The sequence below is a fragment of the Cervus elaphus genome, chromosome 20 (genome assembly GCF_910594005.1).
Source record: "Cervus elaphus chromosome 20, mCerEla1.1, whole genome shotgun sequence".
NCBI lineage: Eukaryota > Metazoa > Chordata > Mammalia > Artiodactyla > Cervidae > Cervus > Cervus elaphus.
In genome coordinates this window covers 58,142,379-58,164,878 of record NC_057834.1, presented here as the reverse complement: position 1 = coordinate 58,164,878, position 22,500 = coordinate 58,142,379, and the positions used below count along the sequence as shown (strand labels likewise).

At 41.0% G+C, this 22,500-nt stretch overlaps 3 protein-coding genes across 4 annotated transcripts in view; 1 reads left to right on the top strand and 2 right to left on the bottom strand.

Annotated features, from left to right (window-relative positions):
• Positions 1-9,730, bottom strand: part of WDR47 (WD repeat domain 47) — a 61,466-nt gene extending 51,736 nt beyond the window's left edge. Inside the window, exon 1 of one of the 2 annotated variants that reach the window (XM_043876951.1) lies at positions 9,604-9,730. Coding sequence is in view for 1 of the 2 variants with exons in the window: in XM_043876948.1 (XP_043732883.1) it covers positions 7,245-7,277 (33 nt within the window). In the remaining variant the exon portion in view is untranslated. Of the gene's footprint in view, positions 1-7,244; positions 7,419-9,603 lie in introns of those variants that run through there. The other variant, XM_043876948.1, reaches the window with a different exon arrangement.
• LOC122676745 (translation initiation factor IF-2-like) lies at positions 7,665-10,124 on the top strand. Its single transcript, XM_043876330.1, has 3 exons — positions 7,665-7,703; positions 9,095-9,364; positions 9,494-10,124. The coding sequence occupies exons 1-3, from the start codon at positions 7,665-7,667 to the stop codon at positions 10,034-10,036; spliced, it is 852 nt and encodes a 283-aa protein (XP_043732265.1). The 3' UTR covers positions 10,037-10,124.
• Positions 10,125-16,830: 6,706 nt separating this feature from the next.
• LOC122676744 (uncharacterized protein C1orf21-like) lies at positions 16,831-17,405 on the bottom strand. The gene is made up of 2 exons (XM_043876329.1): positions 17,400-17,405; positions 16,831-17,199 (listed from the first exon to the last, which is right to left on the bottom strand). Exons 1-2 carry the CDS (start codon positions 17,403-17,405, stop codon positions 16,831-16,833), a joined length of 375 nt encoding a protein of 124 aa, XP_043732264.1.
• Positions 17,406-22,500: the final 5,095 nt, after the last annotated feature.

Sequence of the window (22,500 nt, the reverse complement as noted above, 5' to 3'; positions counted from 1 at the left end):
TGGGATTCTCCAAGCAAAACTACTGGAGCGGGTTGCCATGCCCTCCTCCAGGGGAGCTTCCCAGCCCCGGGATCGAGCCCACGTCTCCTGTGTCTCCTGCACTGCAGGTGGATTCTTTACCACTGAGCTATCAGGGGAGCCCCTCAGCCATTTAACTTTCGACTTTAAAAGAAAACAGATTTCAAAGTACCTTTGAAAAACCATATCGAATATGAGGAAGTCTAAATAAATTTTATTTATTTAAAAAATTTTTTACGTCTTTTTGATCTTTTTATTACTCAAAAAAGCTTCATTTTTTAATTTAGCTTTCTGACTCTGGTTTGTGTTTTCAATACTTTCACAACAATTTTCTACTCCTCGATAAGGAAAGTGCATTTAATCCTGTCACAAACACATGCAGCACATATGGAACCACTACATGTTGGTCTATACTTTTTAGACAACCTCATAAGCCTGCAATGTGGGAGACCTGGGTTCGATCCCTGGGTTGGGAAGATCCCCTGGGGAAGGAAATGGCAACCCACTCCAGTATTCTGGCCTGGAGAATTCCATGGACTGTATAGTCCATGGGGTCACAAAGCGTCAGACAAGACTTAAGCAACTTTCACTGACTTTCGTAAGAGCTTCAGGTCTCACAGCATGAATTCCTTGGAAGTTGGCCTGGGCACACTCCACATGCAGATTCTGGTGCTTTCCCAACCTTCTTGGGATAAAGGTAAATAATTCTACTACCAGGGGTTCAGGACAGCCTGGTTTTGTTACAGGCTGTACTGCAGAACAAAAGACAATAGTATGTCAAATGCTGTATCATTCTGAATACTTTTAGATACCACCCCAGAAGAGGAAGAAGAAACTAGATAAATTTCAATAGTGTGCTGCTACAATGCTTTGCTGCTGAACATAACTTAGTTTTTGGAGCACGACCAAAAGCAAACTTATGGTGCTAATTTAAAGCATAAGAATTTTAGATCTAAAAAGGAAGTATGTGAAAAATTTGTTTTATTTTTAAATAATATACTTTTTTAGGGACCTCCCTGGCAGTCCAGTGGTTGACTCTATGCTCCCAATGCAGGGGACATGGGCTCCCTCCCTAGTCTGGGAGCTCCCACATGCCACACGGGTGTGGCAAAATATTAATAATAATACACTGTTTTAGATCACTTGTTTACAACATGGTTCAGGAGGTTTAAGGTCTACTGGACCTCTGCTGAGTTCTCCAGTCTCAGACTTAACACTTTTCCAATAATAAAGTTCATAAATTGTGTCATGGATTTCAAGAGAAACATGGAGGGGGGGGTAAGTTTGGTCAGACCAAAGCAAGTAACTTCTTTAGAACTATTCAAAATGTGAATCTTACTTACTAATGAGAAACAATGCCACCACTTGACTACAGAATTATTATTGGACATTAGGCAGAGCTAAGCACTGGAAAAGACCCTGACACTGGGAGGGACTGGGGGCAGGAGGAGAAGGGGACGTCAGAGGATGAGATGGCTGGATGGCATCACCGACTCGATGGACATGAGTTTGAGTAAACTCCGGGAGTTGGTGATGGACAGGGAGGCCTGGCATGCTGCGATTCATGGGGTCGCAAAGAGTCGGACATGACTGAGCAAATGAACTGAACTGAAGCATAAGAAACTCAAGGTCTCCTGACTTGGAGTCAAAAGTTTTAGGTATTAATCTTGCAAAGAATTAAAAAAGTTTTAAATGGTTTATTCCTTAAATTATCATAGCAGCTTATGGTAAAAATTCAAATGTTTATTAAGTAAAATTTCAACCTATAAAAACACATGTAAAAAAGATAGGGAAAAAAAAGATAGGCAGAATGTTTTTAAGAGTAATATTTTAATAAAAATTAATTTAAAATCCTAATCACAAATTAATGCTTATCAATTAAGATCAAAGTGACTATTCATATAAATTTATATAGTATTCTTTATTTACTTATTTGTGTGTTTTACCTTATTTGTGGTAAAAGAGATGCTTTATCTAAGAACACAATTTCACTTTTCATTATATAATGAAATATAACTATCTCTAGTATAGTTTTCCGTCACACCTAAAGACAAGGTAATCTTTGTAAAATAGATTAAAATTAGCCTTTATGTCTTTTTTTATTCCCACACTTGTTTTCAATGAGAAAGGTAGAACTTAAGATATTTGAGTATGCTTCAAAAACTGAACATAGAAAAAACAGTTTGTCAGTAGGTATATAACTGTATCTACTATACTGCAGAATATTTAGAAACATTAAGAAAATGTACTAAGTCACAAAAACTTGAAAACGTACTAAAAAAACCACAAATATATAAGCATTAACTACTGAAAGAAATACAATAGCATATATACTATATAACTACCCACTTAATTAAGTTTTCCATCCTTAGCTTTTCTACTTCCTTAGCATTTATAAACTTATCATAGAATTAAGCTGGGAGGTACCTTTGTCCACTCTCTTTTTTAGTACAGAATATCTGAACACATCTCTGACAGATGGTCCGCCAATGTCTACATAAACGCCTCCAATGACAGAAAATTTCTATACCCCACCCAAGGTACCTGTCTCAGTCTCCAAAACAGTCACCAGTGAGACTACTATCGTTTTTACATCCTTTTGTAGTCCCTGGCCCTTGAGTGTGGACTGGATTTAGTAACTCACTTGTACCCAAGTGCAGACTGGAAGTGTTGGGGTGTCACTTCCAAGATTTATAAAGAGATGGTAACATCCATTCCAAGAGCAGGTGTGTGCCCTCTCTCAAACTGCTCTCTCTGGGGGAAGTCAGCTGCCACATCATGAAGAAACCTTGTGGAAAGATCCAAGTAACGAAGAACTGAAGAAAGTCTTCAGTCAGCAGTCTGTGAAGCATGGAAGCCCTCAGTCCAACAAGGAACAGAGGTCCAAGTCACCGAGCTTGGAAGGAGCTCATTTCCCAGCCTAGCTTTCAGGTGAGACCATAGCTCCTAGAGAAGCTTAACTGCAACCTCACTAGAGACCTAAGATCAGAGGCTCCCAGCTGGGACGGCCCAGATTCCTGACCTCCAGAAACAGTAAGGTGAATATTTGTTGCTTTAAGCCACTTAGATTGGGGGTAATTTGTTACACAGCAATAGCTAATGCAGAATCCCTCCAATTTTTCACAAGTATAAAAAGGCATTTTATTTTGTTTTCCAATATTGCATTGAAATCTACTTTCATCTAGGTATGTCTTCAGGGTCAGCACAATAAAAATTTGTTATGTTAAAAACTTACACATTTGAGTCTGACAATCCTCATGTCTATTCCCCTACTTCCTTCAACCAACCTTCACATAACTTCCAGATTCCCTACACTAGTCATTCTCCTCTGAACAATTGTTAACCTCACTTTAAAGTACCTAAAACAGAACACAATACTCCCTCCAGAACACAATACTCCCTCCTTCTGGTCAACAACTGTACACAGTGAAATTAACAATTTCCACAATGTGGGTACTATACAAGCACAACTGGACACCTAAAGTTGCTTTACATCATCTATTTGTGAGATACTGTTTTTGTACTTCCCAGAATTTCATTTCAAATGCTTTTCCTAAAGTTAGAAAGAAAACCAACCCAATTCTATTTCCAAGCTCTCAAAATAATATTTTTTAAAAAGCAAAATTTGGAAAAATGTTCAAACAATATATATAGCAAGGGGTTAATATCCAAAATATGCAAAGAACTCATAAAACATCAAAAAATGAACAACCCAATTTTAAAAATGGGCAAAAGATTTAAACATATTTTCCCAAAGACATACAGACTGGAATGAAAAGATGCTCAACTAATCATCAGGGAAATACTAATCAAAACCAGTGACATCCTCACACATGTCAGGATGATTATTACTGAAAAAGATAACAAATAACACCTGTTGGCAAGGATACAGAAAACACAGAACCCTTGTGAACTGCAGGCGGGAATGTAAACTGGTACAGACACTATGGAAAATAGTAAACAGATTCCTCAAAAATTTAAAAATAGAACTACCATAGGACCCAGCAATTCCACTCCTGGATATTTATCTGAAAAAAATGAAGACACTAGTTAGAAAAAAATATAAGAACCCCTACGCTCATTGCTGCATTATTTACAAAAGTAAGACAGGAGAGCAACCTAAGTGCACACTAAGAGATGGAGAAAGAGGTGGTATACACACACATATACACAACAGAATATTACTCAGCCAAAACAGTGAATGAAAGGTTTCCCTGGTGGTCCAGTGGTTAAGAATCCACCTGTCAATACAGGGGACACGGGTTCTATCCCTGGTCAGGGAAGACTCCACATGCCGTGGAGCAACCAAGCTCACAAGCCACAACCACTGAGCCGAAGCACCACAACTACCGAGGATCCTGCACTACAGCCTGTGTTCTGCAACAAAAGAAGCCACTGCAAGGAGAAGCCCATGCACCACAATGAAGAGTAGCTTCCACTTGCCACAACTAGAGAAAGCCCTTGAGCAGCAATGAACACCCAGCACAGCCAAATATAAAATAAAAAAAAAATAATAAAAATAAATAAATAAATCTTAAAAAAAAAGACAAATGAAATCTTGCCATTTGTAACAACAAGGATGGACCTACAGGGTATTATGCTAAGTGAAATAAGTTAGAGAAAAGTAAATACTGAATAATTTCACTTCTATGTGGAACAAACAAAAACAAAACAGAAACAGTTATACATACAGAGAACAAACAGGTGGTTGCCAGAGAGGAAGCCTGTGAGGGGAGGAAGAGACAGGTGAGGGAAATTAAGAGGTACAAATTTTCAGTTTCAAAATAAATGAGTCATGGGTATGAAATGTACAGTGTGGGGACTATAGACAATAACTATTAATATGTGATGTCTCTATAGAGTGACATATTGTGACTAGACTTATCATGGTGATCATTTTGAAATGTATAGAAATATCAAATCGCTATGTTATGTAACATGAACTTACATAGTCTTCAAAAATTATACTTCAAAAACAAACTCTTAGAAAAAGAGACCAGATTTGTGGTTATCAGAGGTAAGGAGCAGGAGAAAGGAGAATTGGATGAAGGCTATCAAAAGGTAAAAACTCCCAGTTATAACAAGAACTAGGAATTTAATGTACTATATGATAAAAATAATTAACACCGCTGTATATTAAACAGGGGGCTTCCCTGATGGCTCAAATAGTAACGAATCTGCCTGCAATGCGGGAGACCTGGGTTTGATCCCTGGGGAGGAAGACCTTCTGGAGAAGGAAATGGCAACCCACTCCAGTATTCCTGCCTGGGAAATCCCATGGACAGAGGAGGCTGGTGGGCTACAGTCCATGCAGTCACAAAGAGTCGGACACAACTTAGCAACTAAACAACGACAATATTATACAGGAAAGTTGTTGAGAGTAAATCCTAAGAGTTCTCATCACAAGGGAAAATGCTTTTTCCTATTTATAAAATTTTGTATCTGTATGAAATGATGGATGTTCACTAAACTTGTAATTATTTCATAATGTATGCAAGTCAAATTATTATGTACACCTTAAATTTATCCAGTGCTGTTTGTCAATGATATCTGAATAAAACTGGAAGCGAAGAAAGGAAAAATGTTAAATCAAAATGGACATTAAGGCATCAATTTTAGCTCAGTTCTATAAAGCTTTCTCAAAGATTTTTATATAAGTTCCATTTTCTTTTTCAATAGGTTTCAAAAAACTTGGCACTTAGTCATAGCATTTCATTCATTTCTCGAATGAGTTATTTGAATTCATTATTTGAATCAAATGCATCAACTATAAATAGTATAAAAGTTTTATGCCATTTTTCATGTAGTACTTTTTCTCTAAAATAGTGCTAACCTGTAAAATGAGATCAACTTCCTAATAGTGACATGCATGTGATTGGTGCGATGTAAATTTCTTCCCCTTTAGAACTCATAAGGTAAGGACAAGGTCCTCAGACAATGTGTCAAAAGGCCTGCAAATACCATGCTTTGGAAGAGTTGTGTGTTATATGTGTTAGTCACTCAGTCATGTCTGACTCTTTGTGACCCCATGGTCTGTAGCCTGCCAGGCTCCTCTGTCCATGGAATTTTCCAGGCAAGAATACTGGAGTGGGTTGCCATTCCCTTCTCCAGGGGATCTTCTCGAAAATTTTCTGGAGGAGCTACTGTTCTGTGAATAAAATATAAAAATTTAATCTGGAAAAAGTTTACCTTGTTTTTTTAAAAAAAAAACTAGGTGTAATTTTAAAACATTGGGAATCCTGATTAAATCGACTGTTAAAGATGCCACATTGAGAGACTCCTACTTGTAGAAACACATGGTTTAAGTATTCATTTAAAAATACTTGTGTGTACCACGTGCCAGCATCATGCTGCACCCCTGGGTTATAAGGATTGAGTTACTATGGTGAACAAGAAGATAAAACACAAAAGGGCTTATAAAGGAGGGCGTGGTATTATGTAACAGTATCTTTTTACTCAAACTAAAACAAATTCAAAAGAAAAAGAAAACTCAGTTGAAATATGTAAGTTTTGGCTATTCAATGTAATGGTCTCAAAATTAAATGGCAAAAAAAAAAAGTATTCTCAGACAAGGGTCAGCAATGGATTTATAACCTGAAGACCTGGATTTATAACCTGGATTCAAGTCTTCTGTACAAAAACATTATACATAAAATATAAACAGTAACATAAAAAATGACAAAATTCCATGGAATTTGAGAGGAATAATGAGGTGTCTTGCTAAAAATGTGTCTGAAGGATTGTTAATATCCTAACATGCAGAGATGGGAAGGGAAAAACATGCGAACATTTATTGTGCAGCCACGATGTCAGGTCCTGTGCTAAATACTCCCATACATCATCTGTATTAATTCTTACAACTTTCCAACTTCATTTTACCTAGGATAACACTAATACTCTGAGATGTTAGTTACTTGTCTCAGGTCACACTGCAAAAAGTGCAGAAGCAAGAATAGGACAACTGTGTCTAAAATCCTGTGACCTTTCCATTATAACGTTCAGGCCTGTATAGGGGTGAAAACAAGAGAGGATAGTTAGGATTCAAGTAACCTGGAGCCTAATGTCAAAGTTTCAGAAAGTGAACTCAACTTATTTCCTGTCCTATGAAGTAATCTCTCATCCATTAGCTGAGTAAGCCTAAGGCAATTCTTCTAAAACGTTCTCTAAAATGACAAAAGAAACTGAACCCACAGAGCCTGTAAACATAAAATTTCTTTGAATTTTACCTTAGAAATTAGTGTCATTATTACATTCTCCATACATCTTCTGTTTAATATTTTTTAAAAAACTATTTTTTATCCAAGTCTTCAAGGGAAATTGATGACAATTCCATAAATGTGTGTCATATTCTGTGGACACAGACTTACTTCTTGGCACATTTCAGCTTATCTTGAATACTCCTATTTGAAAACCATAGGTCAGACGGGATAAAGTAAGCTATTTCTTGATCAAGAATCAATGATGTACACTAAGAATTATTTAATACCAAATGAAACTCAAGTAAGAGTTATTGGCCATAGCCTTATTTTCTAAACTATGAAAACATCCTACTGAAACCAGGAAAGCAATCCTGACCCACATATAGAAAGAACACACCCTTCCGCCATGTCACCACAGTAATAAAGAACCTCTGCCAAGAAGTAAAGATGCATTTTAATAGTTTCTATGAGCCCTTTAAGGCCATTGTAAGAAATAAGGTCTTGGACCTAGAAATACTAAATAGATCATTCAGAAATTTGTAATTATCTTGTCAATGCTCCATTCTATTAAAAGGTAATCAACAGATGTCTTAAATCTTGTTTCCAAAGTGCTTTCAAATACTTTATTTTGTTCAACTTCAGAGCTCATTCCCAGACTAAAACAGAAGCAGGTATTATCATCTGGAAATTAGACTAGTCAACATTCGGGTAAGCAGCTCTTCCAAGATTACAATCAGTAGCAAAGGGAAACTTAAATCCAGGCAATCTGATTTTCAGCTTACCAAGCTACTAAGGAAAACTGCATCTTTTCACACTTATTTTGAAGTGTTTCTCAAACTGCAGCATATGTCAAGCATATCAAACGCTATTTAGTATGTAATTGATAACCGGGGCTTCACAAACAAGAAAAAGCTGAACACATTATGTAACTAGGAACGGATAGTAACCTGCTCTCTTATGATATAATCCTAGTACTGGCTTCAGAAAGAAAAAAAGACAATTAGGAAGTGGGAAACTGGGTGGAAAACAGATTAAAATTCCTTCACAAAAAAACTGCATATTTATAATGGCATCAAATTCAAGTGTGTGTGTGTGTGTGTGTCTGTGTGTGTGTGTTTTCCCCTAACAATACACTGTTATGGCTTAATTGGTTGGTCACTATAATAATTTTTCCTTCCTATGTAGAAGCAATCATTCCACTAAAACCTAAGGTAAAATTGTTCATTACATTTTCCTTCTAAATGAGACCCAGGAACATGCTATATAAAGGAAAATAGGCTCTTAGGCGATTCTCCATTCTATCACAGTAAAATTTCAAGGCAACATATGCCAACACTGGAGACAAAAAATCTACTTGGATTTACTGTGGGAAAAAAAATATTTACAGCATATTCAAGCCTTACATGTTAATCTCTGTGCGATTAACTTCTTGAAGCACTCTAAGTCAGCAACAAGGGGAGGGAAATAAGTGTTAGGATCACAACCTAAGAATCTGGGTGGAACAAAGACTTCTCCTCTCATTATGCAGAGAGAACCAAGTTGCCAAAAATGCTCTGCTCAGATACCATGCGTGGTTACTGACTGCGCGTCTGGGTACAGAGAGGGGAAAAAAAAATCAAATGCTGGTCAAATACTTCCCCTGTCCCCTCTGCCCCTTTTCGGCCAAGGCCTCGCTCCAGAGCTGGAGCCCCAATCTCTTTTCTCCCCAACATAAGTAAGCGGCTTAACCCTATGAGTTCTACAAGCTCCCGTTCTCCTCTCCCACGCAGGCGCCCCCGGGGCTCCGGTCCAACCCCAGTTCCAAATCCAGTCGCGGCCCCTCTCCCCGACTCCGCCCAGACCCCCAAAGGCCTGCAGCCACTGACCACTGACGTCAGGAAGGCCCAACCCGGCCCCCGCGGGGCTGCCCCAGCCCCGCAGCGCCCTCCCCTCCTCCGGGCCAAGGCGTGCCCAGAAAGGGACGGGAGCGCGCCCCTCGGCTGTCGCTCAGGCTTGGCAGAGGGGCGAGGAAGAAAGAACCAGCGTCGTCAGCCGCCCTCTCGCCCCACAGCAGCAGCGAGGTGGGCACCCACCGTGCTCAAAGGCGGACAGTGCCAGGGCGAGGGGCGTCGCTCCGTCTGCAAAGCCCGACTGGCAGCGAGGCAAAGGTGTGGTTCAGGAGCGGCGGCTTCCAGTCGCGGCCTGGCCCCCATCCGTCGGCGCCGGGGCCTCACCCGCGACCCCGGTCCCCACCCAGTCAGCACCCCAGCCTACCCAAGACCCTTCTCCCGTGCCAGGAACGCCGCCCTTGGGGTCGCCGCCCTGCGGGTGGTGACCGGCGGCGACGGGTGACCATGACAACCCGAGGCGCAGCCCGACGCCGCCTCCGCCTCCAGGAGTCGCTCACCTGGGGGCTCCCGGTCGAGCCCGGAGAAACCACGGAGGAGAACGCGGCTGGGAGGCCAGACGACGGGGCCCCGAAAAGGCGGGTTCCGGGCTGGAGAGGGAGCGCGAGGGCGGCGGTCTGGGCTCGGCGGCGGTCCTGCCTCCTGCCCTCAGCGCGTCAATCCATCAGCCCGTCAGTCCGTCCTTCCTCGCGTCTGCCCCTCCCGGAGCCGGCTACCGCTCGGCTCAGCCTCTCGCACACTGCGGTTGTCAAGCGGCGCCGGAGCCAAGCACCAGCCCCGAGCCGCAGCCAATCGGCGCGCTTCCCCGAGGCGCCTCAGGACCCCGCAGAGCGGGGCGGCCAGGCAGGTGCCTGCGCCGAAGGGAGAGTAGGCTGGGCGGGCCCCAACCCGGGGCGCGGTGGGGACAGGCCTGGTGGGCCGGCTCCCTGCTAGCGCTCAAAGGAGCAGCTGGACTCGGAGGAAGACGGCGCGGCGACTGCGTGAGAGACCGGCAGCTGGGACGCAGACCCTTTGGCGGTCGGTGACCCCGCGTCCCGAAGTAGGGCGGAGGGGGTTGTCGCCTCCGAATGAGTCGTCTGCGCTTTAGACGTGACTCTTAAGACTCCTCCCTGATGGTCTATTAATAAAGGATAACGAAGTAAACCTCGCCACCTTCTCTTCTCTCTTCTCTCCCAGGTCCCACTTACTTCCTGAAAATTCCAGCAGTTTAATTACCCCCCTTCTTGATGCTTAAAGCATTTTTGTTATTTAACACAACACATTCACTGTTTTCCATTACCCATTTTGGTAGTAAGCCCCACTACCTCACTACTTTCTACCCTATCAGTACAGCAGTATTCCACAAATATATCTGATGCTTAACCAAGCTGAATTAAGCATTCAGGGGTATAATCACGTAGAACTCAGGAAAGAATACCGAGCACAAACCCGTAAGAACTTAGTCCTCAGAAAGGCTAAAAAGTAAGCTGGGTCTCCCAAAGTGAGGAAAATGTGACAAAAGAGGCTGGTAGTAAACATCAAAAACATTTCTGGAAAGGAAGAATTTGAGCCAGTTCAAGATAAAAGAAGCGATAGCTTGAGGAAAAGTTGCTAGGAAAAATATTTACAAATTGATAGAAAACAATTTAAGCACAGACGCTTAACTGCAAACTTCAATTGCCTAGCCTTGATTAACTCTTGGAAGAAAGTCTTCGTTAAGAACCCTCTCAATGATAAGTGACAGAAAAATAAATGTAAACACAAGTTGGTGTTACCCAGGATCTTGATGGCATCAGGGACTCAATGGACATGAGTTTGAGCAAACTGGGAGATGGTGAAGGACATGGAAGCCTGGTGTGCTGCACTCCCTGGGTCCTAAAGGGTTCCACATGACTTATCGATTAAACAACAAAAGGTCTTGATGTTAAATACAATAGCAACAGCAACTTTGCAGAATGTATAAAATGAAAGAGTGGTCAAATATATTTTGGAAATAGTCTGTTGACTATTTTACCAGTATAGTTTACCTGGCAACCAGCTTCCCAACCTTAATTCTCAAACAACAGCAGTTGCAAGAAGGATAGGGGCTGAGTGCTATTGAAAAAAAAAAGCCAGGGCAGGGAGGGGGAATAACCTGAACTTCTGGCACTAGATAGGTTTAGTATTCATCAAGTAAAAACCAAAATGTCCTGTTTTTGTTCTCATTTAAGCCTCACCATCTCCCTTAAAGTGCCTATTAATTACTACCATTTTAGAGATTAAGGAAAATAACTCACCCAAGGTCATCTAACAACTGATAGGTATCAGAGCCAAGATTCTAACTATTCTGAATCTTAAAACCTTCTTTATCTACTTTTACTCCACCGTGTAATAACTGGGAATTTTAGCTTGAAGAAAATGGACTTTATTTTGACAAGGCAGAGGGAATAAGAGGTCATTGTTTATATCCCCCATGTCCTAGGACATAGTGTTATTTGCATCTAAGTTTCTAGTTAAGAGTAATCAAAATTATTGGAAGCAGTATACAACCATTGTATTTTCAGAAAAGGGGGGTAGGAAGAGGAAAAGAGCCAGGCACAGAAATACAAGACATCTGGTACATTTTATTACTTCTACACTGATAAATGCATTGACTATACATTTGCTTCCTAATGTAACATCAAGTTTTACACTACAACCTTAATAGCTGTTAGCCTAAGATACCACCTTTCCTTCTACACCCAGCCATCCTGGTTAAGATTAGATCTTGTCTTTCACTCTAGTTGCTGAAAAGCCGAGAATTGTTCAGAAAGGTCAAGGCTTTCTTAGATGAAAGGCTATCCTTAGTTGGAAAGGTACTGCCTCCATCATTCACCAAATATTTACAGTGCCTCCTCTGGTTCAGCGACTAGGCTAAGCATCATTTGAAAATGCAGGTTCTAACTTGGCAGAATGATTCATGATGTCTTGTGACTCAAATAACCCTATAGGCTAGGGTGGACTCCTTTTAATCTGATTCTCAAATCTCATTTCCAAAAGGAGGGGGAATAAAAGGTTTTAGTTTTTCCTCAAAAGTAGGAAGGAAGCTGAGTACAAACCTAAGAAATCTTGCCTTCAGCTGGTCAGGGAATGATCAGTGGGTGTAAGGGAATTTGTTTTAAAAGTTCCACTCTCATTAGAATGCACACTCATACATACACACCACAGAGCTGTGTGCTTTAGAGCCAGCAGTGGCTCTAGGAGAACAGAGTACTACCACGGCTGCATCTCCTTCCCACAGGTCAAAGCTTATGAAGGAAGAATACTGCATTAATTGTATGTGGATGGTTGAACCTCATAAAAAACCTTCTTGTTACAACATAAAAAAATTAAAGCAAATTAAAAAATAAATAAATTTTTTAAAAAGAGGCAAACAAAGGAAAAAACAAAATAATACATGAACCAAGGATGTAAAGTAAATAAGTAAATATCTGAATGTTATATTGAAAGCAAAAATAAATTTAAAACTTGTTTTGGAAAGAAAATAATCTATTTAAATTAATAGTTCAACATTTTTTAAAAACTAGAAACTATATGTAAGGAAATGTTAATAATATGATGGTAAGGGAGAAATCTCGCCCCATCCTTCTTGAGTTTTTTTTTTGGGGGGGGGGTGGGGGTACTAATGATTAAATTGGTACAGGACAGAATTGGTACAGGGGAAAAAATGAACTGAATTATCTCTGTATGGTGGGATTTCCCAAGTGGCACAGTGGTAAACAATCTGCAAGAGACACAGGAGACACAGGTTTCATCTCTGAATCGGGAAGATCCCCTGGAGGAGGAAATGGCAACCCACTCAGTGTTCTTGCCTGGAAAATTCCTTGGACAGAGGAGCCTGGCGGGCTACAGTCTACGGGGTCACAAAGAGTCGGACACGACTGAGCAGCTGAGGAGGAGCACGACCTACATGTGAGACCCCCACAAGAACAGGAGGCCGGAAACCAAGTTAGGCAAGTGAGGCTTATACACCATCTGAGGGAAGGAGAAAGGGTTAGGGACTTGGGACTCTAAAGGGGAGGAAAACAACTTACAGGAAGATAGGGAAATGTTTGGTAAGCCAGTGTTTGCTGGACCATGCAAAGACAACGGGACACAAAGAAGGCACTGGTCTCCAGGCCCTGCAGAGCTCCACTTACCACAATTAGCCCACACACCATGTCCACATCTCCAGTGACAGTGCTCTTCCAGGACCAGAACTTCATCTAAATTCTCTAAGCAGTTAAGCTGGAGGTGGAAAAAAAACAACCCACCACTTCCAGAGTCAACTGTTTGTTACAAATAATTAGCCCAAAATAATGCTTATGCCAAAGAGAGGACTTCCCTTGTGGCTCAGCTGGTAAAGAATCTGCCTGCAATGCAGGAGACCTGTGTTCAATCCCTGAGTTGGGAAGATCCCCTGGAGAAGGGAAAGGCTACCCATTCCAGTATTCTGGCTGGTAGAATTCCACGGACTATAGTCCATGGGGTTGCAAAGAGTCAGACACAACTGAGTGACTTTCATTTCGCATTTTAGGGTGGCAAATTTTGCTCCCCTACAGTGCCACCTTTAAATCATTTCAGGAGGAAGTGATGCAGGTGGGCTCCCTAAATTAGGACTATGGTGGAAGCAATCATGTATTTAATGAGGCATTTCTATGGGGACAAAATAAAAACAATGATTAATGATTGGAACAGACACATAATCCCAATTCCTAGGATCTGAAGGCAGCCAATAGAGACTTCTAGATGTCTGGCTCAAAGCATACTCAAATGGAATAGGGCAGGCAGTGACCAACCTGATAGATTTTCAAATTGTCATTTGAATGTCTTTGGTGATGTCATCAAATATACTGGTAAACTTTGAGTGGTCCACATAGGAAAAGGCAAAAAGAGATTTTCTAAACATGAGCAACTGTGGTGTTTTCTCTGAAGTTTATATCAGGGTTTCTAGTTTTAGTTTGCAGGGCTTCAGGAAAAACGGCAGTTCTCAATAACTCCAAATAAAAAGAATGGGAAAACTCAGACTTTAGTTCAGAGAGTTGTAGCTAAATATGAGGAGACAGAGGATCTAGTGCAGTTTATAGGTATAAAACAAACCTCAAAGACAATGGATAGTATTAGAATCTAATATCCGCAGTGTATTACTAAAACATATTTTTTCTAAAATCACCCTCATTTTTACCAACTTAAGACAAACCTGTTTGCAAAGTAAGTTTAGTTTCAATAACTTGGCCTGTTTAATCTACTTAAATACAGCAAGAATAGGAACTGACCATCTAGGCTCTCCTAAATTGCTTTGTTGGAAATTTTCACATGGAATTTAAGATTGGACTTTTAAATGCCTCTTGAGGCCAGGAAGTCAAGTTGAGAACTTACCATTAGAACTGCCTTTAATTCATAGATATTGGGGTGAATTCCTGTCTTTTCAAAGTCCCCCAATAACCTGACGTTCCTGTAAGCTGTCAGAAATTGACCTTCCTTACTTACTTAGTATGGTTGCTGAAAACCCTGTAAGCAAGACAGAAGTCTGTTTCTCCGTGAGATTTTATTGGTTACATAAAGTCAACCTGTTTTTAAAGCGTTCTGATCATATTTCTGGTCTATGTATGTCTCTCTCAAATATGATAATCCAATCAGAGATTGGTAATATAGCCAATATGTCCAATTGTGTCCTGTTACGAGAAGAACCGATTCTCACTGAACTTGTGAAAACAATTACTTGCTGCTGTTCAGTCGCTAAGTTGAGTCTGATTCTTGCGATCCCATGGACCGTGACCCTCCAGGCTGGTTGCCATTTCCTTCTCCAGGGGATCTTCCTGATCCAGGGATCAAACCTGTGCCTCCCGCATTACAGGCAGATTCTTTATCACTGAGCAACCTGGGAAATATCCAGTTCTTAGCAGTACTGTTTACAATAGCCAAGACACAGAGGCAATCTCGATGTCCAGCAAAAGATGAATGAATAAAGATACACACACACACACACACTGGAATACTATACTACTCAGCCATAAAAAAATGAAATAATGCCATTTGCAATAACATGGATGGACCAAGAGATTATCATACTAAGTGAAATAAATCAGACAGAGAAAGACATATCTATACCATATGATAAAACCTATATGTTGAACCTAAAACATGGAACAAATGAATTTATTTACAAAACAGAAACAGATTCGCAGACATAGAAAACAAACTTATGGTTACCGAAGGGGAAAGGAGGTGGGAGAGGGATAAATTAGGAGATACAGATTAGCAGATACAAAGTACTATATATAAAATAGATAAACAATAAGGTCCTACTGTATAGCACAGGGAATTATATTCAACGTCTTATAATGAACCATAATAAAAAAGAATATATATTCTATATATAGAACAGTTAGTTGTACAAGAGAAACTAACACAACATTGTAAATCAACTATACCACATTAAAAAAAAAATTCCTCCCTAAGTATGTAGAACATTTACATCCCAAAGGCAGAGGGAAGGAAAGCAAGGTCCTCCAAGGAGTTTGATTTTCTAAGGCTAGAATACTTACAAACCTTTTGAGAGAAATCAGTAAGGTTAGCTGCTTATCATAGGAATGATTTGTCCATCCACTTATGCTGCAATGCTTTCCTATCTGGGTACATATAGCTTAGGGGAGAAGGTCTAAAAAAAATTTCCTATTATGCTCTGAATTTGAGTTATAGTCACAAGTTCAGTCAGACCGTTGGCCTCCCATCTTATTTATGCCTTTTACAACAAATCTTTCAATGAAGCTATTTTCGAATTTGGAGGCCTCTTGGCAGTTCCTGCATACCAATGAAAATAGGTATCCAATTCTATTTGTTTGATTTGGAAGCCCTTGCTTTTAAGTACACTTTTTAAATGATCTTATCTAATTGGAACATTCCTCATAATGCCATTGTCATCCCAGGTTGTAATTTTTTAAGATTGGCAGCAGTTTGCTAGTCACAAATGGAGAATAACTCACATTTTCTTTTTTTTTTTTTTTTACATAAAAACAGTAAAATGTTTCTTAGGGAAAAAAGTGGGCAAGAGGGATTCAAAATGATTGTGATCACACTTCCGCTGTATCTGAGCAAAACTGATGTTGCAAACTTGATCTTTGATTAGGAGACCCAGGAAATGAAATCACCTGCCGCTCACTCCTATGTCACTTCCAGGAGTCATGTCACGACCTGCTTTGAATAGACAATAGTGTCTCTACTTCTTCTTAGCAGAGAAACTAGGCTTGCCATAGCAACCATCCCATCTCCAAAGCACAACACTGCCACTGAGAAGCAAGACTCTGGACCGCTCCAGGGAGGCAGGGAGGAGGGAGGGGGGAAGGAGGTGCTTGTCTTAGAAGCAGAACCAGTCTAGAACAGAAGTTGGATATTTTAGTTCACCACTACCTCATCTCATAGAAAATAGGTTGGAGAACATCTGTAAAACGGTATCTTTAAGGTGAAATTGCAGGATTTTGCCGCAGACCTGGACACAGAGAGAAGTGAAAAGTTGCAACAAGTTTTAACTAGCAGCAACAAAGAAAGTTCCATAACAGTTTTTGTTTGTTTTTAGCAATATTCCTTTGCAAGTTCATTAAGAAACACTGTAATTTAATGGGGCATATGATATGGAACAATCTTTTGCTATAGAGCTGTTGGCTGAAGAGAACCAACCTTTGCAAAGATTTCAACTGGGGTGTAACCTATTTACACAGTAGCAGCTCCTGCTTTAAGTGGTAGGATTGGTGCTATGTGGTATCTTCTTTTTCCAAACAGTAATTTTGACCCTTTTCAATTTTTTCATAAAACATTCTTAAGAATTTTTGTTGGCTTTCAGAGATGTACATGTTTGTTCTGGGTTGATGAACTAATCCTGGAATCTCTTTATTAGCTTTAAGTCTTACATTTGAACTCTCAATTTTTTCCAAGTTTTCTTGGTTCCTGACTGCTATTTTCTGCTCCTCTTCTGCCCCATTTTTCATGTATTTGACCTCTTCCACCGGTTTGATCCTATACTCATCGCGAAACACATCTCCGTTCTGGTCGTTCTTCCCTTTCTGGGCTTCCTCTTCATTTTGAACAGTGGCAACATGCTTGGCGGAGGCACAGTCCACAGTCTCATTCCATCAGCTTCAGCTGAGTTGAACTGTAAATCATCTCTACGGACATGGGGACTTTTTTTTTTTCTTTAGACACATGGAAAATCCACCTTCTTGCTGAATCGGTCAAAACATGTGCACTCTATATGCACTTTCTAGAGTTTTCCTTATGGATCTGCTGCTCGTGGTATATTATTTAGTATAAAGCACTAGAGTACCGACATGATGCATCTTAACCGTCTATCCATACAACACTTTGTTTCTTGTTTTCAAGTTTTGAATGAAACTTCAATCCATCTCCAACTTGGGCGCTCGCTGGGGGTGCTGGGGGGGAGGCGCCTGAAGGCGGCAAGCCTCCCGCCCCCGCCCCCCACACTCGGTCCTCCTCTCTGGTTTTCTTCCTCCCGCCTCCTCCCCACGGTGAGTCCCGGTCTCCCCCTCCTCCCAGAGGCAGGGGGTAACATAAGAGCCTGGAAGCCCGGCCGGGGTGCGTCTATGCTGGAGGCTGCGGCGCGCGGCCAGCTCTCCAGTAACTGAGCGCGGCGCATGGCTCCCAATTAAAGTGTGAAAGAAGCTGTGGCCTTGGCGGAAGGTCCCCCGCCCCCCCCCCCCCCCCCCCCCAACCCCCCCCCCCCCCCCCCCCCCGCCCTACACCCGGGAGTGGGCAGGCAGCAAGCCGGAGCTGGCGGGATCCTTTTTTTAATATACAATGTTTTGGCCTTGCTGCACAGCCTGTGGGATCTTAGTTCCCCAACTAGGGACTGCAACCTGTCCTTGCATTGGAAGCGCAGGGCCTTAACCACTGAATCGCTGCTTCTTGTTGTTCAGTCGCTAAGTTGTACCCGACTCTTTGCAACACCATGGATCACTGCTGCTGCTGCTGCTAAGTCGTTTCAGTCGTGTCCGACTCTGTGCGACCCCACAGACGGCAGCCCACCAGGATCCCCCGTCCCTGGGATTCTCCAGGCAAGAACACTGGAGTGGGTTGCCATTGCCATGGATCACTAGAAGTCCCATAACCTACATTTTCTTTCCGGTCATATCTAGCTGCAAATGGGGTACAACCCATATTTTTGTCCAGTCATTTTTTGTAGCTATTTATGGCTTACAGGACTACAAGGAGAGCCAACCAGTCCATCCTAAAAGAGATCAGTCCTGGGTGTTCATTGGAAGGACTGATGATGAAGCTGAAACTCCAATACTTTGGCCACCTCATGCGAAGAGCTGACTCATTGGAAAAGACCCTGATGCTAGGAGGGATTGGGGGCAGGAGGAGAAGGGGACAACAGAGGATGAGATGGTTGGATGGCATCACCGACTGGATGGACATGAGTTTGAGTAAACTCCGGGAGTTGGTGATAGACAGGGAGGCCTGGCGTGCTGTGATTCATGGGGTCGCAAAGAGTCAAACACAACTGAGTGACTGAACTGACTGATGGCTTACAGGACTAGTTCATAGTCATTTAATGTTTTGTCACCCCAATTGCCAAATCGTTTTTCTTTTTTTCCTTCTTTTTCTTAAGTATAGAACAAGCAAACCTCAAATGTCCTAATTTTTTATATCTGCAAATAGCTGAAGGCAAATAGGAAGGAATCTGAGCAGATTCTGATTTTTGTTCTAATTTCTGTCCTTCCATCTTATTAAGGGAGTCCCTTAAGGTAACCATTATATATGTCTATTTTTTAACCTACTTTTAAACTTGGTTTTTGAATGAGAGTTCTCTAAAATTTTTCTTTTTAAAGATAGCCAATTCAAATGATCCATCATCTGGCCTTTAATGAATAGGATCTAATATTAACCTCAAATATGACTCAAACCAGTAAGCCTTTTTATGGCTTAACCAAAAATGCAAGAGGCACAAAGAATGTAGCCCTCATAAGATACAGAAAGTTCATTACCAGAGTTCATCGAAAAAGCAAAGGCCTCTGTTATCACAGGTGGTTAAGAATGGTATACTGCATTGTCTCCAGTTTTTCACGAGAACATGAAATGCCTCCAGTCAAAGACCCACTAATCTGTGACACCATGCAGGTGCCACAGGAATTGGACTTTTCCAGCACTAACAAAACAACTAACGTTGAGAAGACAAAGGCTCCTTGTTGACTGGGACCCCCAATTGTTGGCACAGTTGGAAAAAGAGAAGCCAGTCGCAAGGCTAGGTTGAAACCTTGGCTTCTGACCAACAGGCTACAGCTGCTCAGAATCCCAGTCTATTTGACTGTCTGACTGCCAAATGCACGCCGATACATGCATCTTCCTGATGGTGGAGACTACAGAGAATACTCTCATTGGTCATAAAGCCAAGCTCTTAAGACCCAGACAAAACAAACACCACAACACACAAAGAAAAACAGTGACCATCTCTGGGAGGAAAAGGATCAATAAAAGCTGAGAGAACTCATTTACCAAATTTTTAATGGAACTGTTGTGCCCAAGGGACTTGATTCACAAATATTTTCTTCTGCTAATCTAACTTTAGGAATAGAGAAAAAAGGTTCTCACCCCTTTCTATTTCACTGGAACCTGCAGACAGAGATCTGGGAGGCTGACATGGTGAGAAATTTTTACCTCCTGCTGGCTTTTGTCAGAGGTCCCAGTATCTCTTCATCTGTAGCAGTTTTGGGAGATAGTTTCCAGCCAGTGAAGATTATCCTGACTGCACCAACTGTTGGGGAGGGGGAAATTTCCCCCTACTCTTGTTGAGTTCTTTTGGTTGACCTAATAATTAAATTGACACAAGGCAGATTAACAGGAGAAAATAATGAGCTGAATTACTTATGTATGGGGGCTCCATAAGAATATGAGACTCCAAACCAAGTTAGGCAATTGAGGCTTATATGCCATCTGAGAAAGAGAAGGGGTTAGGGTTTGGGACTTCAAATGGAAAGAAAACAATTTATAGGAAGAAGGGAAATGTTTGGTAAACAAATGTTTGCTGGGTCATGCAGTGACAGCAGGACACAAAGGGAGCTTGGGTCTTCAGGCCCTGCAGAGCTCCCCCTGCCACACTTAGCCCACACTGTGTAGACATCACTGGCAATAGTGTTCTTCCTGGACCAGGGCCTTTATCTAAGTTCCTCTAGGTATTTAAGGGGGAGACAAGAAAGACTTCCTGAGTCTTTTGTCTCTTAAAAATAATCAGCCTAAAATAATCCTCATGCCAGAGATACATTTCATTGTGGCAAATTTTGCTCCCCTACAAATACATAAAGCACACCAAACATCGTAATTTCAGATGAGTGTTTCAGGATACAGCTAATTAGTCTCCAGCAATAAGCTTGAGACCATGTTTGGTAGAACTTGCTGTAAAAATTGAAGAAAAGCATATTCACCAAAATCTAGGTAGGTATCTTATTATAAGTTCATGTGCCCCCCAAATATTTACAAAAACCCAAGTTCAGAAAAATTAAGTATAGTAGTAATGTTTCTTTAGAGTTTGGACCATTTCTAATCAGGCTCTTTTCTAATAAATTTTTATTTATCTAAAATGGCCACACGAAGGCAAATGACAAAATGAATTCTCTTTTAGCTATTGTTCTTCCTATTTTAAAGAATACACCCAACAAATTTGTAACAGTTTACCAGGCTTTCTGTGTAAGTATAATAAAGCATGTGCAAAGACTCAGTGCTACAAATAACATATGAATTTGGATTTTATACAAAAGTTCAAATTGAAACTCTGATCAATCTACTGGTAACATAAAAAATATGCTCCTGACTTTATTTCTATAACTTTAGAATCCCATTTATCCAGATACCATAAAGCAAAATGGTATCTGTGCTATGCCTCAAGTATAATAGGTACTTAATTAATACTTGTCTGATACATCAAAATGTTTTCCTTGATTCAACCCATAACCTAAGTCTGACTAGCTCATGTAGCCATCACCAGGACCCAGGAAAAGCAGAAGCCTCAACAACACACTTAACATCTTGTTCACTGGTTATCCACCCTCAGTCTCTATTTGTGGTAAGGGAAGCGTAGAGATCCTAAGAAAATCAGGCCTAGAGAATTGGGAATGTTCTGGGACTCAGGTGGGGCTCTGGAAAAGTTCTTTATTGTCAGGCACAATGCTCAATGTTGTCAATTCTTACGGGCAACTATGAAGCTTCCCTGAAGAATTTAAAAGTAAAATTGCCCTCTTTGAACTATCTCTAAGATGAACATTTAAACTACTTAGAGTAGAAACACAAAGTCATCTTAAAGCTGACAAACAGATAATGTTTGGATGGGTATTGTCAATGGAAGTGAAAACTCAAAGACAAGTTTCCAGTGTCAGTAACAAGGCAGTCTTTTTTTTTTGGCGGGGGGGGGGGGGGGGGGGGGGGCGGCATTTTTAAAGTCTTTATTGAATTTGTTACAAAATTGTTTTATGTTTTGGTTTTTGGCCAGGAGGCATGTCAGATTTCAGCTCCCCAACCAGGGTTTGAACACACTGCATTGGAATGCAAAGTCTTAACCACTGGTCCACCAGGGAAGTCCCACAAGGCAGTCTTGAAAGTAGATCCCAGGCAACATACACCCTCTGTATTGCTTCAAGCCCTGGGGAGCCATTTTTCCTCGTTTCTGTATTAGCCCTAACCTTATCTTACCAGATGCTCTAGGTAAAGCATTCATGTAACTCCCCAAATTCTGGTTCACCCTCATAATCAATGTTTCTGTGTCCCACTGCCTAAAGAAGGGAAGAATTTGCTGACCACACAATGCAAGTTTTACTTTAGATCTGTAAATTAGCATCCATTTACAAACCATGGTCTTATGAATTTGGTTTATTTGAGTCTGAGTCACCCCAAGAGATGGATGTGCTCTCTATTTGCTGATGAAATCAGATTCCAAGCCTGCCATGCTGCAAATCAAACTCAACTACAATACATTCTCCCAAGTAACCTCCTGAGGCCTCTTGGGAAGCAGCCAAATGACTCTCCAGACAGCACCTCTCTCCACTGTGGAGAGAGACCAAGTGAACTATTTCTCTCATTTTAAAATTTCTACACTTAGAATTAATATTTCAGTTTTTACCTAAGGAAACCAGGTTACAGTAAAACCAACAATTTCAAGTGAATCATAGCTAGCTATCAGACACTCTACTTGAGCAACTAATAAACATGCTCACTAAAAAAAAAGGTATGAATTATTTTTAAAGAGCTTCACTTTAAAGGAAATGGGGGAGGGGAGCTATTAGAGATTAAAAGAAATTTAGACATACTCACCAAATGCAATGCGTGACACCCTGTTTAGATCCTGTTACTAAGAAACTGTGGTAGGCAGAGTAACAGCCCCCCAAAGATGTCCATGTGCTAATCCTCAGAATCTGGGA